At 33.6% G+C, this 19248-nt stretch overlaps 1 protein-coding gene across 1 annotated transcript in view; it reads right to left on the bottom strand.

Annotated features, from left to right (window-relative positions):
* The window catches only part of VPS13A (vacuolar protein sorting 13 homolog A), a 217331-nt gene that overhangs the window by 173199 nt on the left and 24884 nt on the right, over positions 1 to 19248 (bottom strand). The window contains exons 4-12 of the mRNA XM_036021769.1: positions 17031 to 17126; positions 16500 to 16601; positions 11867 to 11976; positions 11117 to 11176; positions 9011 to 9070; positions 8723 to 8803; positions 3565 to 3622; positions 792 to 919; positions 492 to 598 (exon numbers count right to left, since the gene is read on the bottom strand). Coding sequence (XP_035877662.1) covers positions 492 to 598; positions 792 to 919; positions 3565 to 3622; positions 8723 to 8803; positions 9011 to 9070; positions 11117 to 11176; positions 11867 to 11976; positions 16500 to 16601; positions 17031 to 17126 — 802 coding nt within the window. The remainder of the gene's footprint in view (positions 1 to 491; positions 599 to 791; positions 920 to 3564; positions 3623 to 8722; positions 8804 to 9010; positions 9071 to 11116; positions 11177 to 11866; positions 11977 to 16499; positions 16602 to 17030; positions 17127 to 19248) is intronic.

Genomic DNA, 19248 nt, shown 5'->3' with positions numbered 1-19248 from the left:
TTCAGCCATAAAAAATAGAATCTTGCCACTTATGATAACATAAATGGACCTTGAGGGCATTTTGCTAAGGGAAGTAAGTCAGAGAAAGACAAATACTGTATGATCTCACTTACATAGAGAATCTTTAAAAAACAAAAACAAAAAACAGCTCTCAGATGCAGAGAACAGATTGGTAAGTCCCAGAGGTAGGGTTTGGGGTGGGCAAAATGGGTAAAGGCAGTCAAAAGGTTCAAGCTTTCAGTTATAAAATAAGTCACAGAGATATAAAATACAGCATGGTGACTATACTTAATATTGTACTGCACATATAAAAGTTTCTAAGAGAGGAGATCTTAAAAGTTCTTTTCACAAGAAAAACTTTGTAGCTATATATGGTATGAATGGTAACTAAAGCTATTATTGTGAGCATTTGAATCATTATGTTGTACACCTGAAAGTAATATAATGTATGTCAATTATACTTCAATTTTTTAAAATTTAAGACATTTTACCATTCTCTGGCATGGTTGTGAACAGGTACATCAGGTCTGAATTTCCTATATGGTAGATTTTGTGTCATCATATCAACTGATTCAAGAAGCTCCATAAGACTGAAATACTGTAAAGCAAAAAAATTAAAGCTCTTACATGTTTCAGGGTTTTTTTTAATTACTGAAAACAAAAATTAAATTACTGACTTCCTAAAGGAAATTTTACCATATAACATTAAGAATTTTTGAAAAACATTTAAAATTTTAGTTCTATTTCTATCAAACTATAACTTGCCATTTAAAATACCATTTAAAAATCACCTGTGGTTTATTAAATTCAATTGCTATGTCATGTAACTCAACATCCAGGTTTATCTTGGGGGCAGAAAAGTCGAAATCAGATCGGCGATTCATCTGAAGTTTGGCATTTGCAGATATGGGGCGAAATACTGGAAAATAATACAAATTTTAATAAACTAAGGTATATTTCAAGAGTTTCAAAGTACTCAAGGGATCAAGTTGAAAATACTAATTTTCATTTCTTATATATCCTTTCTACAGTCTCCATATTTCCCCAGTGTCATGATTTGGTCAGGTGAACTGTCACTTAATTGGTGAAAAAGTTTCTTTTATCTTTTTCCTATCTATAAATCATATTGTCACCTGTAAGTACAATAAAGGCTAACTAAACTCTCCCTCAAGACACTAACATAAGCTGTGAAAGCAAGAATGCTCTCTAAAAGGCAAAATAGTCCAATAAAGTAGCTTTAAAAACAATACACAGTTTTAAGGAATGAAGGTACATGAGATATGCAGGAAAAGAGATTATACAGGGGTGATGAATAATACAATAATTAATAAATAAATAATACAAGAATAAACTGTTTCACATACAATTGTAAACCTACTTTTGCCCACCCCTGTATTAAACGACTGACTTCCATTATATAATTATAATTTCTGAATTTCTGATTCATTTCTCTATATCCATCTGTTTCCCCTCTTAATTTGTAAAAGAAGAAGAGAAAAGATGAGTGAGAGTTTGTGCAGGATAACCTCCTTGGCTCAACTCATAACCTAAGACAGATTTCTCTCAACTTTTTGTATTGAGTGCCAAAAAAGAATGAGAAAAACACAGAGGGAGACAAGTAATAGCAGAATCCAAATAAAGATCAATTATTAAATTATAATCTAATTTATATACAATGATACTATATATTTCATTTTAATCATCCTTGAGGCCTAGCACTTAATTTTTACACATTAAGCATTCAAACGTACTTTTAAGTTGAATGGAATATTAGCATAAACAATAAAATATAATTTTAAAAAAGAGAAAAAAGCTATTTACTAATAGATCATCAGTTAAATTCATTATGGTACATCTATACACTGGAATACTATATACTTAAAAATGAGAAATCTTTTTATGTACATAAATGGAAGGTACAGTAGGTCTAAAAAGTATATGTATAAAGTAAATATATCAGTATTTGAAAAATAAAATTATTCTTCTCTCCAACTTTAATTCTTGTGTTACATAAAAGATATACCACCCATACATCCCAAGTTGCCATCTCTGTGCTACACACCCTCTCCTACCTCTCTCAGACTTTAGCTCTGGCAACTCTGATTTCCAAGTGATTTCAATACACAAATGATCCTTCCAAAATCATGGTCTCTCAGTTCCTTGGATTTCTCCACCCTTACCTCACCTACTAGACCCGTCTGCACCAATATCCTCAACCACCTTATAAACTTGGTCTCAAGCATCAAACTCTCCTTAGCACCACCACTGCCTATCTCTCTAGTATTCCAATACCAAACCTTCAAGTTCTGGGGGATATACCATTCATTGATGCTCTCTCTGTCCTTCACCTCTGCTTCATTTTCTCAGTTCCCTCCCTACCCTATTGAAATGCCATGATCAATTACTTCAATAATTCCAACCAGTGAACCATGGCCATGCCTTTTCCAACAAGTTCTAGATCTCGGTGCTGAGGAAGGCAGACTCTCCTCTTTGGACACTCCATCTTAGCCATTGATTAGGAGCTATTTCTTCTATCTACCATTCCTTGATTCTTTAGATTTCTCTCTACTTTTCAACAGATATCCAATTGTTATCCAATTCCCTTTGTTAATCCAATCCCCTGTTACACAAGTTGTAATTCTTTAAACTGTCCCTACTCAAAATATTTTGTGGTTTCTCTCTCTCCTCATTGGGCTCTGACTGATACAGTCGAAAATGACAGTTTAAGAAAGAAAAAGAAGTCAAACCTAAAGTGACAGATTTGAGAATCAACACACATCACAGACAATCCCATCTGTTCTTAATGTTTTCTTTGAGGAGAGAATCAAAAAAATGAAACCAATTCAAAACCATGAAAATAATATTTTAAGAGTAAGCACAAAAGGAGCCACTTCAAAAAATTAATAAAGAATATTTATGAAAGTAGAAGTATGTAAAAACATATCGCCAGAACATAAAGTCAGAAAAAGAAATACTTTCATGAAGAATAGTCATAGTTAATGACATTGTCAGGCAATCCAAGAACTAAGTTATCCACTGCCAATCAACAGATATTGAGTGCCTTCAGGGTAAAAGAAATGGCACTCCATTTCTCTGCATATTTTAGTAACTTATTTCTGATTGTTAAAGTACTATATGTTCATTTATGAAAAATTAAAACCAGAAAAAAATATAAAGAAGAAAATTTTTAAGTAGCCATTTTTAAAATAGTAAGATCACATGATAGACGACAACAGCTAACCTCATTAAATTGTAACTGCCATGTCAAAATGTCTTTAAAAGTATCATAATTCTTATTAAACAGTCCTTAGAAACTTCACAATTTATTAGCAACCCCTCTTATTGGACATTATTCTTTCCTGGTTTTGCTATATAGCCAGCAGCTCAAAAACAATGAATAATATATGTGTTTTGCTTTTGCATATACATCTATGTATTGTAAATACATTTAATTACATAAGAAAACTATCATAAAATATTACAATAATATCAAAAATGTTCATTTAAAATTTATGCTGATTAATAAACTAAAATATGCAATTTCCATTTTGGAAATGTACTTACCAAAATCATAACCTTCTGGAACAATATTTTCATTGACAATGCCAGTCTTCAAGCTGTCCTATTAAAAAGCAAGTTGCTTTTATATTAGTGCCAATATACCTTTATCCTGACAAAATCCTATTATATGCAAAATAAAAGTTTAAAAGTTTTTAAAAAAACAAACTTAGGAGGACTTAGATATAAAAATATTACAGTGGTTAGACAATATTTCATTAAAGATAATAACTTATAAAAGAGTATCTTAGAAATATTAAGATTTATGTGTATGTTTAAACATACTTATATACAAACACATATATAAAATTTAACAAAATCCAATATCCACTTATGATGAATATACTTGAATATAATAAAGGGTTTATACGGCAAACCCACAGCTAATATCACACTCAACAATAAAGCTGAAAGCTTTTCCTCTAAGGTCAGGAACAAGGCAAGGATGCCCCCGTCACTACTTTTATTTAACACTGTACTGTAAGCCATAGTCAGAGCAATTAAGCAAGAAAAAGAAAGAAAAGCCATCCAAATTGGAAAGGAAGAAATAATACTATCGCTATTTAGATAACATGGTATTATTTATAGCATCTCCAAAGATTCCACTCAGAAAACCTGTTAGAACTAATATGCAAATTCAGTAAAGATGCAGGATAAAAAATTACACAGAAATCTGTTGCATTTCTTCTATACTAGTATCAAACTATCAGAAAGTAAAAATTAAGAAAACAATCCCATTTTTAACTTCATCAAAAAGAATAAAATACCTAGGAATAAAGTTACTAAGGAGGTAAAAGACCTATACACTGAAAACTATAAAACTTTGATGAAAGAAATTGAAGACACAAATAAATAGGAAGATATTCCACACTCAAGATGGGAAGAATTAATATTGTTAAAATACCCATACTATCCAAAGCAATCTACAGATTCAATGCAATCCTTATCAAATTTCCAACTGCATTTTTTCACAGAAAAAATACAATCATAAATTTTGTATAGAATCACAAAACCCCAAATAGCCAAAGCAATCCTGAGAAACAAGAACAAAGCTAGAGGCATGACACTCCCTGATTTCAAACTCTATTACAAAGCTACAGTAATCAAAGCAGTACAGTACTAGAACAAAAGCAGACACACAAATCAATGAATTTATCAGTCCCTAACAAAACAGGGAGTCCAGAAATAAGTTCCTACACATGCTTAATTAACATTACAAAGGATTAAATTTGTGAAAACTGGATAGACACATGCAAAAGAATAAAACTGTACCACTATCTTACACCATAATTAAAAATTTACTCAAAATGGATTAAAGATTTGAATGCAAGGTTTGAAACCATCAAACTTTTAGAAAAAAACCATACATGGTAAGCTCTATGACATCTGTCTTATTGATGACTCCTTTGGATCTCACTCTAAGAACAAATGCAACAAAGACAAAAACAAGTGGGACTACATCAAACTAAAAAGCCTCTGCATAGCAAGGGAAACAATCAACAAACTAAAAAGGCAACCTACTGAATGGAAAAAAATATTTGCTATTCATATACCTGATAAGAGGTCAATATCCAAAATACATAAAGAAGTGATACAACTTAAAAGTAAGCAAAACAATCAAGTTGATTAAAAAATGAGCAGAGGATCAAAGAAAACATACAGATGGCCAACAGGTACATGAAAAAATGCTCAACCTCACTAATCAGGGAAATGCAAATCAGATGACAATATAATATTACCTAATTCTTATTCAAATGAGTATTAATAAAAAGACAAGAAATAACAAGTATTGGAAAGAATACAGAGAAAAGAAAACCCTTGTGCAATGCTGATGGAATGCAAATTGGTGCAACCAGTATGGAAAACAATGTGGATATTCCTCATAAAATTAAAAATATAACTACCATATGACCCAGCAATTTCACGTCTGGGTACTTATCCAAATAAAACAAAAACACTATAAAAAACTGTGTGAACTCAGTTCACTGCAACATTATTTACACTTTTTATACAATATATAGACAACTAAATATTCATCAACAGATAAATTAATAAAGAAAATGTGGCCATATATGTAACAAAATATAATTTAGCCATAGAAAAATAACAAAATCTTGCCATTAGAGAAAACACAGGTGGACCTTGAGGGCAGTACTCTGAGTAGAATATGTCAGGCAGAGAAAGACATATATGTGGAATCTACAAAAAACTCATTAATATAGAGAATAAACTGGTGGCTGCCAAGGGCAGAGCGTAGGTAGAAGCAAAATGGGTGCTAGGAATCAAAATGTACAATCTTCTCATTATAAAATAAATAAATAGTGGGGATTTAACATACAGCATGGTTGACTATAGTTAATAATGCTGCATTGCATATTTAAAAGTTGCAAAGTGAATGTTAAAAGTTCCCATCTCAGGAGCATTCAGGCCAAAATGGAGGCGTAGGTAGATACCCTTTGCCCCCTCACATAACCAAAAGGAGGAAACAACCAATCTAAAAATAAAGAACAATCAGAACTGCCAGAAAATGGAACTGTATGGAAGCCCAACAGTCAAAAAGTTAAAGAAGAAACAATCATCCAGTCTGGTAGGAGGAGTGGAGACGTGTGGCCGGGGGGAGAGGATGTGCGGCAAGGAGGCAGCTGGTGAACAATCAGACAAGGCAGCTGAGAGTTGAACAAGAAGCATTGTTCCCTCTCTGATCTCTCCACCACATACAGCCACAACACATGGGTTGTCTTGCCCTGGTGAATACCAAAAGCTCTGTCCCTCACAACAAAATATGTGTGCCAAGACAAAGAAATAGGGCACAAATGAAAGAACAGATCGAAACTCCAGAAAAAAAACTAAGTAAGTAACACAGAGATAGCCAACCTATCAGATGCAGAGTTCAAAACATTGGTAATCAGAATGCTCACAGAAATGACTGAGTACAAACACAAAATAAAGGAAGAAGCAAAGGCTATACAAAATGAAATAAAGAAAAATATACAGGGAGCCAACAGTGAAGGGAAGGAAGCCAGGATTCATATCAATGCATTAAAACAAAAGGAAGAAATAAACATTCAGCTGGAACAGAATGAAGAAACAAGAATTCAGAAAACAAGGAGAGGCTCAGGAACCTTCAGGACAACTTTAAACATTCCAACATCCAAACATAGAGATACCAGAAGGAGAAGAGGAAGAATAAGAAATTGGAAACTTATTTGAAAAAAATAATGAAAGAAAACTTCCCAATCTGGCAAAGGAAACAGATTTCCAGGAAGTCCAGGAAGCTCAGAGAGTCCCAAACAAGTAGGACACAAAGAGGTCCACACCAAGACACATCGTAATTAAAATGCCAAAGGCTAAATATAAAGAGAGAATTAAAAGCAAAAAGAGGAAAGAAGAGTTACCTACAAAGGAGTTCCCATCAGACTGTCAGCTGATTTCTCCAAAGAGACCTTACAGGCAAGAAGGGGCTGGAAAGAAGTATTCCAAGTCATGAAAGACAAGGACCTACATTCAAGACTGCTCTATCCAGCAAAGCTTTCATTTAGAATGGAAGGGCAGATAAAGTGCTTCCCAGATAAGGTCAAGTTAAAGGAGTTCATCATCACCAAGCCCTTATTATATGAAATGTTAAAGGGACTCATCTAAGAAAAAGAAGATCAAAACTGTGAACAGTAAAATAACAACAAACTCACAACTACCAACAACTGAACCTAAAACAAAAATAAAAACAAAAACAGACTAAGCAAACAACTAGAACAGGCAAGATTCACAGAGAGATTACAGAGAGGGTTATCAGCAGGGAAGGGGAAGGTAGATTATGGGGAAAAAGGTACAGGGAATAAGAAGCATAAATTGGTAGATAATACAAAATAGATATGGGGAAGTTAAGAATAGTATAGGAAATGGAGCAGCCAAAGAACTTATATGTATGACCCATGGACTTAAATTAAAGGGGGGAATGCTAGAGGGAATGGAGGTACCAGGCGGAGGAAGATAAAGGGGGAAAAGAAAAGAATGGGACATCTGTAATAGCATAATCAATAAAATACACTTTTAAAAAAGTTCCCATCTCAGGAAAAAATATTTTTATTTGTTTTTATTCTTATTCTATTACAGTTGTCCCAATTTTTGCCCCTTTGCCCTCCTCCACCCAGCCCATGAAAAAAAACTTTGCAACTATGTATGGTGACAGATGTTAACTAGAATTATTAAGGTGATCATTTTGTAATATATGCAATATCATTACGCTGAAACTAATATAATGTTTTACATCAATTATTAAAAACAAGGTGTGTGTTTATACATGTTCATGTACAGGTACATACGAGGTCCATCCAGAAAAAGTCTAACCATTGTTAATATAATGAGAACAGTTGATACAATAGCAATGTTAACCTGGAAACCAAGGAAAGTGGACCAGAATGCATATCTGTGAACAATGACAACTTCACTGTTACTAGTCAGTGAGAGCGGTAGATGCCGTTGAGTGAGCATGTGTACTGTGTGGCCACCACACTCAAAATGACTGAGTGAGGAGAGCAATGAATCTGCATTAAATTTTGTGTTAAGCTTGAACAGCTCTCCATGGAAACTTAAGGTGATTCAGAAGGTTGCAGCTATGGGCAACTGGTGATTGGCAGCTTCATCACGATGATGTACCCCCTCATACATCATGTCTTGTGAAGAGTTTTTTGATGAAGCATCAAATTACCCAGGTGACTAAGCCCCCCTACAGCCCATATTTGGCATTCTTTGACTTCTGGCTTTTCCCAAAACTAAAGTCACCTTTGAAAGGGAAGAGATTTCAGAGATTTCAGACTATTGATGAGATACAGGAAAATACAACAAGGCAGCCGATGACAATTAGGAGAACTATATGAGGTCCTGAGGTGCCCACTTTGAAGGGAACTGAAGTATCACTGTCCTATGTACAATGTGTCTTTTGTCTTGTATCTTCTTCAATAAATGTCTCTAGTGTTCTCATTTATATGGATGGATACTTTCTGGACTGACCTCATATGCATTCTCCTATTTGTATAAATTCTGCTAACAGATTTTGCCTTAAAAAAATGACCACTCACTACTATATGTTAGATAAATCACAATGAGAAAAGCTTTATACAAAATACAATATTGACATATGTGTACACACATATAAAAAATCACTTACCAATGAATCATTATAACTAGTAAGATAAAACATCGGAGACTTCACATTCCAATAGGCAAAAAGGTTATCCAATCGGATTAACTGAAAATAAATAGTTTATTATAGGTCTCATTTTCTTTGAAGGATCTTTAACACATGCTATTTGCAGAAGTCCCAAATAATTTAGTCATATAACAGAGTTAAGCAAGTAAACACAATTCACATAAATTCATGTTATATATTACCATTAGCTTTTCTAAAAGTCTCTTTTGTCAACTCTCTGGGTTGATAAAATAGAATATTTATTACCTTACGAAAGAGTTTCTCAGTTTCATCCTGTAAACAAGGAACCCAGTTTTGATCAGTCGTCTGAAAAGGAAAAATGGTAGTAAAACTGTCATTTCCATGTCATATGTGGCAGAATGATAAATCATATCTATCATATCCTAGACCAATTTCCCATGAAAATGTCCTCAAAAACATAACACAGAAAGAATATTAACTGACCATAAGAAGGTCTCTGTTTGCAAGGAGCTCCTTGTTGATTTAAAAGCAAACAAGAAGCAATTACAAACAAGTGCCACTATAGAGGTTAAATATACAGTGTTGGCAAAACACAGTAAGAACCTCAAACTCGGGATGTGGTGAAGAAAGTGATGTCTAACCTAATATGTGACACATGAAAAGAAATTACTGATTCTAAGATCCCAAGGGAATGATTCATCCTAAGAAGATATGCAAATACATGACAGGTTCAGAGAACTTAAGAAGCCCAGTATGACCAGAAAACAGAATGCAAAACAAAAGAGCTGAAACCAGGTATGTTACTTGGGGTCAGATTACAAAAGGATTATAAACGACTTGAACACAAAACTATAGACTTTATTCTAAAAGCATTAAAAAGCCACTGAGGACAATAAAGTGATCAAGTGCTCATTTAAAAAGATGGTTTTTATTTTTTTTTGTAGAGAATTGAATGAATTAGAACAGTGCTTCTCAAACTTTCTTATGCAATAGAATTACATAGAGGGTTTTTAAAACATGGATTGCTGGGTCCACTCCTGTTTCTAATTGAACAGGTCTAGGCTGGGAGACAAGTTTCCAAGGACCTCCAAAGGCGATGGTCAAAACCACTGCTGTCAGAGTCACCAATGACTTTCACAATGCCAAATCCAACAGTTAATTCTCCATCCTAAATTTTTCAACATAACAGCAGCATTTGCCACTTTACCCCACCCAACTTTATTGAATAACTTCTCATTTGGCTTTTCCTTTTTTTTTTTCTTTTGCTTGTAGTGGGCCTGTGTTTTAAACAGTAGTCACACATGCCCTGGCTGGGTAGCTCAGTTGGTTGGAGCATTGTCCCGTACACTAAATAAGGTTGCAGGTTCAATCCCTAGTTGGAGCTCATATGGGAGGCCACCAATAGATGTTTTTCTCTCACACTGATATCTCCCTCTCCACACCCTCTTCCTCTCTCTCTCTAAAATCAGTAAACATATTCTCAGGTGAGGGTTAAAAAACAATAAAAACCAAAAAGAAATCATACACAAAAACCCAATGGATATAACAAATAAAAGCATGTAATAAAATACTATATGGCAGTTAAACTGAATGAACTGAATTACATGTGGCAACATAGCTGTCAAAAACATTATGAAGAGAAAAAGGGAACTTATAGAAGCATATCAACTACGTAAACTTTTAAAAAGATCTACCAAATACCATATAAAATTTTAATGGCTATATTATACAAAATTTAAAAACTTAGGATGTTTACCTCTATAGTAAAACATACTGAGGAAAGTGTAGTAGTAGAGAACAAATATATTTAAACTTTATTCACAAGTTTATTCTTTTATTCTTTTGAATACTTTTAAAGTATTCAAAACTTTGTGAAGAGAAAAAGGTAATTTATAGACAACTAAGTCAAGCCAAATGAAAAATTTGACAAGGAGTCATTCTGGTGGCAAGCGAATGTTTCATAATCCTCTGCATAATCCTATACTTATAATTCTTCAATTTGAAAAATTAGAAAGATTATTATTATCATTATTATTATTGGTGGCCAGGACATGGTGATTTGTTTCTTTACACTTTTCATGACTTATCAAAGTTTCTAAAATTTATTACTTTTATATATATTCAGAAATGGATTCTTTTAAGTAAAAAAGTATCAACTATGATAACTAACAAATAAAAACAGGCCCTCGTATTTTAACTTGAATTTGATTATCAACCATTATTTTAAACGTGAAATTACCTATCCTCATTTCTAATCTAATGTATGCATTTTCTGTACCAATTCTATATAGATGCTTATTTCTGATGATGGTGTAAATGAATAGTAATTATTAGTCTGATTATCCATTCTACACAATTAAATATGGTTAAACTTATTTTTAAATAAAGTACCTGCATGCTGAGATTTTGAAGGGAAATACCAAATGACAGTGGGTTTTCTCGATTTGTGATCTAAAGAGGAAACACAATAAATTTTACTCAGGATTTTAGCAGTGGGACAAAATTCACATTATATAAAAAGTTCACTTTCTGGGAAGTATGCCATTTTGAGCATTCAAAAACACTTCAATACTTTTCAGAACAACTTTTATTCATATATTTTTTCCTAATACAGTGCAAAATAGTATCAATGCATTAGTGTTATACAGTAATAATATACCTATATAATGTATTTCAGTTTATAAAAAAGCTTATAAACAAATGTACTCCCTCACAATAGTACTATGAGAAGCTAATTATTATATGTTTTAGAGAGAACACATGATCTATTTGAGATCAATTATTTAAGTCTTGTTCTAGTGATTCCTAGACCAGTGCTCAGCCCAGGAGATAAATATACTTCAATTATACAAATTGAAGTATGTTAAAAATATATAATAGCTAAATTCTTAACTCCCACCTATCAAAGGTGATAAGAAAGGCATTTTTTCAATATCTAATGTTTGAACATTTTATGAAAGTATAATAAAGACAGTAAGGACTGCAAATTACAACTGTAGTTAAAGACAGAAAGATCATGTCATCTTTAGCCCTATCCCTCCACTTCCCAACATCTAATAGGCTGGCTTCTACAGAGCAAGTTTCAATAAACAGTAGAATATATATAAATTAAAAACAAGTATAATCTATTAAAATACTTACATCATCTTCATAACGAATATGGATATTGGAAATTTTCACTTGAAGATTTTTTATGATCTGAGTAATTAATTTTTCTGTGAAAGTGTCCTGTTTCTCCACCAAGTGTTTTTCTAGAATTATAAATATTTCTTTTTTAATTTGAATGAAAAATATACTCAATAAATATCCACATATTGAGGTAACATATATGTTACCTTGTTAAAGAAAAAAATCTATATTTGCAGATTTGCTTTCCAAAAGTCTTCAGTACCAATGACTTTCAAGTGACTAAAAACACAGTTTTCAAAAACTAGTTTCTTGTTCAGGGAAACTAAAGCCAACCTTGCAGAATGTATTGGTATTAAATTATATAACTTCCCTCTGTTAACTACCTGAATAAATAAAGATATGAAAAACATTACGATTATTAAGTAAGAATTATAATAGGCTTCAATGAGAAAAGCCAGAGAAAGCAGCAAAGACAGACTCTCTATTAAATTAGAGATAACATCATAAGTTGTCTGTTGTTAGATGTGTAAAACAGTTGAATACGATCCTCCTCCTGATGACTACAAAATATGATAACTATTTCCCTCTTTTTCCCAGCAAGAATGAAGTTCATCATCTTTTTTTTCCCCTAAAAACTCTATTTACTGCCTCCAGTTTCAATACTTTTCAGGGAAACAGAAAGAATAAGAAATTGAGATTTGTAATCTTTTTAATATGCTTTTGATAACAATGAGTTACTACCCCTTTTTTCCCCCACTTAAAAATGCCAATGAAAGCTATCTCCTTTCCTCTTCCTGGTCCTGTTCTACCTGAATATACATGTTACCTATCTTTTCCTCTAATGAACTACTACTCTTCAACTCGGCTGCTGCAGGAGGCCTTAAAGGAAAGCTGATGAAAATGTCAGTGTGAGTGAGTGAAAAGTAAATATATTTGAATATAAGAACTTCAGAATTAGTAAGTACACATAAGCTCTTTGAAGATAGAGGTTTTTAATCTTTAAATCACACCACTACCTAATAAAACCCTTTCCTCTGTAAATTTGTTCATTCAATTAAATGCTAAATATTTCTTTGACTATCCATTAGTTCCCTCCTGATTTCTTTATCCAGCTCAGATCCCATAATTTATTTCACCAACACTTTAAAGTCTTGGTCTTTTTTTCTCATTTTCCTCTGTCAATATAGCTCCAACCCTGAACAAAACCAACTATCTACGTTTAATATAAACATGCCTATGTCTTGCCAGGTGAGTACTGCAGGAGAAAAATCACAACAGGACAGACTGGAATTACTGTAAATTAGCCATCCCCAACTTCTACTAACCAGCAACCTTGCTACATTTCTCCAGTCAATGTGTTCATTCTCTCCAGAACAATTATTTAAAAATTATTTTTTAATTTCCTCAAAGTTCCAACAATCTTCCCACTGCTTTCTTAGTACATGACATTCCTTCCAACTTTGGAAAAAATAGAAGCTCCTTCTCTGAAATCATCAATCAAAATATCTATTTCTAAGGTGACCGATGATCTCTGTATCTTAAATAAAATGACTATTTCCTAATCTTCAATTTACCTGATATCTAGTAGGATCTGACACATTTTCTTCCTAAAACACCCTTTTTCCCATGGAATCATAATCTCCAAATTTCCTTCTACTTATTTGACTACTCCTTCTTGGTCATCTTTTTCTAGTAGTCTCCTCTATACAATCATGAAATGTGGGATTTCCTTAGGGCTCAGTGCTAGGACTGTTTCTCTTCTCATTTTACACTGCTGCTGCATGAATAGCATCCACACCTTACAGTCTAAAATATGCTGATAATTCTCAAATGTATATTGGATAACATAGGAAGTGAGATACAACCACAGAGAAGTTGGTAAATTCGGTAAACTACAAATAGGTCAGTATGGCTACAGCAAACAATAAAGGAGATATGAGAGAAGCAGTGATGAGGCTAGAGAGGTAGGCAGGATTCAAATCACAAGAGCTTTTATATATCTTTCGTAAGAGTTCAAACTTCTACATGATAACAATAAGATATCTCTGATCAATTTTAAGCATGGTTAAACAGTTGTCTTTTAGACCTAAGTATAAATAGAAATAGGAGGGACATCTAATTAAACATGATGGATTACATCTAAGAGAAATATTTCTCTATTCCTTAGTAACACTCCATTAATGCAAAAAGTAAAGGGAAAAATAGATAAATCCAGAAGGCCAAAGAAAGAGTATAAGAGAAAGAATATATAAGAAATAGACAGCTTCAAAAAATTAGAAGCTGGAAAGCAGATGGCTTTAGCGAACTTAGAGAAGAAATTCATTCCTAAATGCCCATAGACAGAGAGAACAATAAATAAAACACAGGATAAGCCAAAAAACAAGAAGGGAAGGGAAAGGGAGGGGAGGGGAGGGAAGAAGGGAAGGGGAGGGGAGGTGAGAAGGGGAGGGGAGGTGAGAAGGGGAGAGGAGTGGAGAGGAAGGGGGAGAGAAAAGGAAAAGGAAAAGGGGAAGGGAAGAAGGAAGGAGAAAGGAGGAAAGAAGGAAAGGAAGGGATTAATGAACGCTAGGAAGATTCAGGAGCTGGAGTCCTCAGAAAACATGAATAGTTAAGAGAGAATGGTGGAGGGGGATAATACACAGATGGATTTAAAGTATGTATAATGAGCAGTTAGAGACTTCCAGGTACTCACTCTCCTTCTCCCAGCCCACACAGCCAAGCAACTATCCTTTTCCTACAGCAGTAACAAGGAAGGGTTTATTCTAGAGAAAATTAACCTGGCAGGCTCCAACTCTGAAAGCACATAGATGAAGGTACCAGGAGATTTTATCACACCAAAAGCACATAATAAGTAAAAAGATCTACATAATAAACAATCAGACCCAGACCAACCTACTACTGCCAAGCAAATAATAAAGCTGTACCAGAAAATATATGTAATCAGAGAATACCATTTGGCTCAGTGGTAAACTGTTATATAAAGCCATGGGAACATAAATAATGAATACTGATTTAAACAAAAATGTGATATAACTATACTGGGAATATGGAAAAGAGGTCAATTTTCATGGTACATAAAGTTAAGTTTATATATAAAATGATATATAAATATAATAAATCAAGTAAGAAAGATATAATCATCTTATATAGCCATTTGGCAATAAACAAAAAAAACAAACCCTTAAAAACATGAAAATAGATCTATAGGGAATAGTTAAGCCAGGAGACAGAATTTTTTAAAATTCTTGGTCATACACTATTTATCTTTAAAGCAACATATTTGTATTTATTTTTATCTCAATAAAATAAAAAAATTAAAGGAAAAACCCTAGAAGGCTTAGGAAAGAGAGGATTAGAGGACAGCTGATGGTGATTAGGAGAACTGTGTAAGGTCCCAACGTGCCTACTTTGAAGGGGACTGAGGTCATTGTCCTATGTACAGTGTTTCTTGTATCTTGTATCTGTTTCAATAAATGTCTATTTTTCATATTACATGGCTGGATACATTCTGGACAGACCTCATATATCTACTTTTCTTTTAAGATGTTGAATTTTTAAATGAAGGACAGAAGAGAAGATAAACACATGACTAGGTTAGAAACATGATTTTATGTTAGAAGATAAATGCTACAGTATATTTATGTGCTAAGAAGAAAGATTCACTAGAGAGAGAAGTTAGAGTCTGAGGACCAGAGGTAGCTGCTGATGCTGCATGAATCACAAGGAGAAAAGGATTAAATTATTGCAGGACATCTCGTCTAGCAACAAAAGAAGGGGTTAAAGTAATGAACCATTTGGGCTGAATAGGAAAGGATGTGAAACCAGAGAGTAAATAAATGGATATGGGAAAATTTATGTACATTAAAGGAGAAAGTACATCTAAAAGGTGAACTGTAACGAGAATAAAAATAAAAGGCTAGCTAAGCAAAGCAAAAATAAAGACTCATGCACACAGACAACAGTATGGTGACTGCTGGGAGTGGGGCTTGAGGGAAATAAAAGAGGGTAAAGGGGAGATAAATGGTGATGGACTTGGGTGGACTTGGGGTATTAGACACACAATACAGAATGATGATATGCAGAAGATGTATGGTAGAAATTTATACCTGAAGTCTATATAATTTTATTAACTAGTGTCACCCCAATAAATTTAGTTTTTAAAAAAAGGACAGAAAGAAATCAAAACTGATTAAATTAATTACTATAGTTACAGTTAAAAACTAACCTCACCTTTATAGGCTAGATGTATTATTTGCCCTAAGGTAAAATTTCTACAAACATGATAGAATACACTATATTAAAATGCTCCATGTAATAAAGTTCTCTCATATTTGTTAAGAAATCTTGGTTTGTTGTCCTGGCTGGCGTAGCTCAGTAGATTGAGCTCGGGCTGCGAACCAGGCATCGCCGGTTCGATTCCCAGTCAGGGCACATGCCTAGTTGCAGGCCACAGCCCCCAGCAACCGCACATTGATGTTTCTTTCTCTGTCTCTCTGTCTCTCTCTCCCCACCCCCCAAAATAAATAAATAAAATCTTAAAAAAAAAAGAAATCTTGGTTTGTCCAGAGAAAAATAATACTCAAATGTAAACAATATTTAAGTCATTTCCCCATTTCTTATTACCATTGTTATTTGCTTTCTTTACCTTGATTAGCTACTTTTTGTTTTGCTTCTTCTATTCTTTTTAGTTCCCGCTGCTTTGCTTCCAAGAGTTGCTTTTCTTCTTTTAAAGGATCATATTTTATTACTATAGGAAACATAAAAAGGAAGAATCTTAATTCTCTTAAATTTAAATACTCATTCCCCAAAAATATACTAGGAAATAATCACTAGTTCCAAGTCTGCAAAAATATAACATAAAAACCAATTTAATTCAATTACCCATTACCAAAGTTAAATATTAAAAGAAAATTCCCCAAAAATACTCTGACCATGTAGCTCAGTTGGCTGGGTGTCATCCTGCAAAGCGAAAGGTCGCTGGTTCAATTTCCAGTCAGGGCACACGCCTGGGTTGCAGTTCTGTCCCTGGTCGGGGAGCATATGAGAGGCAACCTATCCACGTTTCTCTCCCTTTCTCCCTTTTAAAAATTTTTCCCAAAAATATTTTAAACAAATATAAAGACTTTCCATCCGCAAAAAGAGTGATTTAAATTATAATTTTTATCATTTGACTTACTAGAAGAAGGCACTATGAGTAAGTAAATGTTTTCCAGTACAGCTTCAACTGGTTGAGTATACAGGTTTTTCCATGGAATTTTAAGATTTAGATTGCCTACATTAAAAAAAAAAACAAAAAAAAATATTCATTTAACCAACACTTACTGTCAGCCTATTTTCTGTCAGACATTAGCAGAGATAAAATGGACTCTGACATCACAAGCTCAGTCACTTTAACAAAGCTATTTTACAACAAAAAGCAAGCTTTTTTGTGAAAATTTGAAATTATTTGTATTAGTATTTTTGGAAAATCTACTAAATGATAACCTAAATACTTATAAGTTTATTTTTATGGCAGACTGTATCACAAATATTCTAATATTCTTCTTCTATTAACCAACAATCCTTGATATTGTAATTTAGAATCTATTCATTCTTATTCTAAATCTCTATAAGTAGTTTCCATATACTTAAAAAAAATAAATTATATACTATGTGTTATTTTCACATATATGAGTGGGGATCCCCCAAAATGTAATTTACTTATTTAAAAAAACTGTATTTAGAGGGAGGTGGGGAGGGCTGGGGGGATTGGCTGGGATGGGAGTAAACGACAGAAAACTGTACTTGAATAACAATTAAAGGAAAACAATGAAAAAAACACATTTATTTTTACATGTTTAAACTTCAATCACCTTCAAAGTACTCTCCCTTGATGTAACACACCTATCAAGATGTTTTTTTCCACTGCTCAAAACAATTTTTGAACTCAATTTTGATGCCTTTTAAGTGCTTCTGTCATTTTTTTGTTTCACCTCTTCCACATCAGCAAAATGTTTCCCTTTGAGGACTTTTATCATGCAGGGAAACAAAAAATGTCACTCAAAGTGAGATCAGGTGAATAGGGAGGGTGGGGCACAAAAATCATGCCCTTCTTTGGCCACAAGCTACTGAACACTCAGCAAGGTATGGGTAGGTGTGCTAGTAAAAATCACCTATCATGAAGTGGGCAAACGCACTGAAAGAATCTTCAAAAAGGTTCACTGAATCTGAATGCAGCCTCTCACACCACCACCAGCTGGTACGCTGATACAGATGGGTTCCTAGAACACTGATCTACCAGGGGCCTGTACTACAAGGAGCCTGACCTCCAGAAGATAATTCTCTTTTGAGGGGGGTCCCCCTCCTACAGCAATGTGCAGCTTTGCCATGGGGTTGCATTCTGAGAAATTTATGTGATTTATGTGATCATTAGGTGATTTTGTCATTGTGCAAACATTGTAAGGTGTACTTATAGAAACCTAGATGGTCTAGCCTAGTATGCACCTAAGTGATGTAGCATAGCCTATTGTTCCTGGGCTACAAACCTGTACAGAATGTTCTTGTACAAAACAACACAAAATTAAGTCAAACACAAAAGAAAATGATACAATCAGGTGACTGAGCTAAGCACAAGATGAATGAGGCTGTTGTGGGCATAACATGGCATAATGATTCACAACCCACTTTTTTTAAGTAGAAAAAGTATGCTCTAAAATACAAATAAGCCCTGGCTGGCGTAGCTCAGTGGATTGAGCGCGGGCTGTGAACCAAAGTGTCGCAGGTTCGATTCCCAGCCAGGGCACATTCCTGGGTTGCAGGCCATAACCCCCAGCAACCACACATTGATGTCTCTCTCTCTCCCTCCCTCCTTTCTCTCTCTAAAAATAAATAAATAAAATATTTAAAATAAATAAATAAATAAATAAAATCTTTAAAAAAAAAGAAAGTTTCTCACTTTCTTAAAAAAATAAAAAATAAAATATAAATAAAAAGCATAAAGTAAATACATAAAACAATAAGTTATTTATTATCTTTATCAAGTATTATATACTGTACCTAAGTGTATGTACTATACTTTTAAACTGGCAGTGCAGTAGGTTTGTTTACACCAGGACTGCCACAACCACATAAGTAAATGCACTGAGTTGCAATAGTTATGACATCACCAGGCAGTAGGAATTCTTCAGCTCCATTATAATTTCAAGGGACCACAGAGTACACTCAGTCTTCTTTGACCAAAATGTCATTATGTAATGTATGAATGTATGTACAGTAATATACATGTGTATGATTATCACCATAAGAGTACATATACACAAATATCTCTAGTAATAATGAGGATCATGGGAAATATTTGAGAATTATTCAAACAAATATTTTATAGCCCAATAGCAAAAGAATTAAACATCTTGAAT

The sequence above is a fragment of the Phyllostomus discolor genome, chromosome 3 (assembly GCF_004126475.2).
Source record: "Phyllostomus discolor isolate MPI-MPIP mPhyDis1 chromosome 3, mPhyDis1.pri.v3, whole genome shotgun sequence".
Taxonomy (NCBI): domain Eukaryota; kingdom Metazoa; phylum Chordata; class Mammalia; order Chiroptera; family Phyllostomidae; genus Phyllostomus; species Phyllostomus discolor.
The sequence above is the reverse complement of the archived record's forward strand: the minus strand, read 5'-3'. Positions and strand labels throughout refer to the sequence as shown.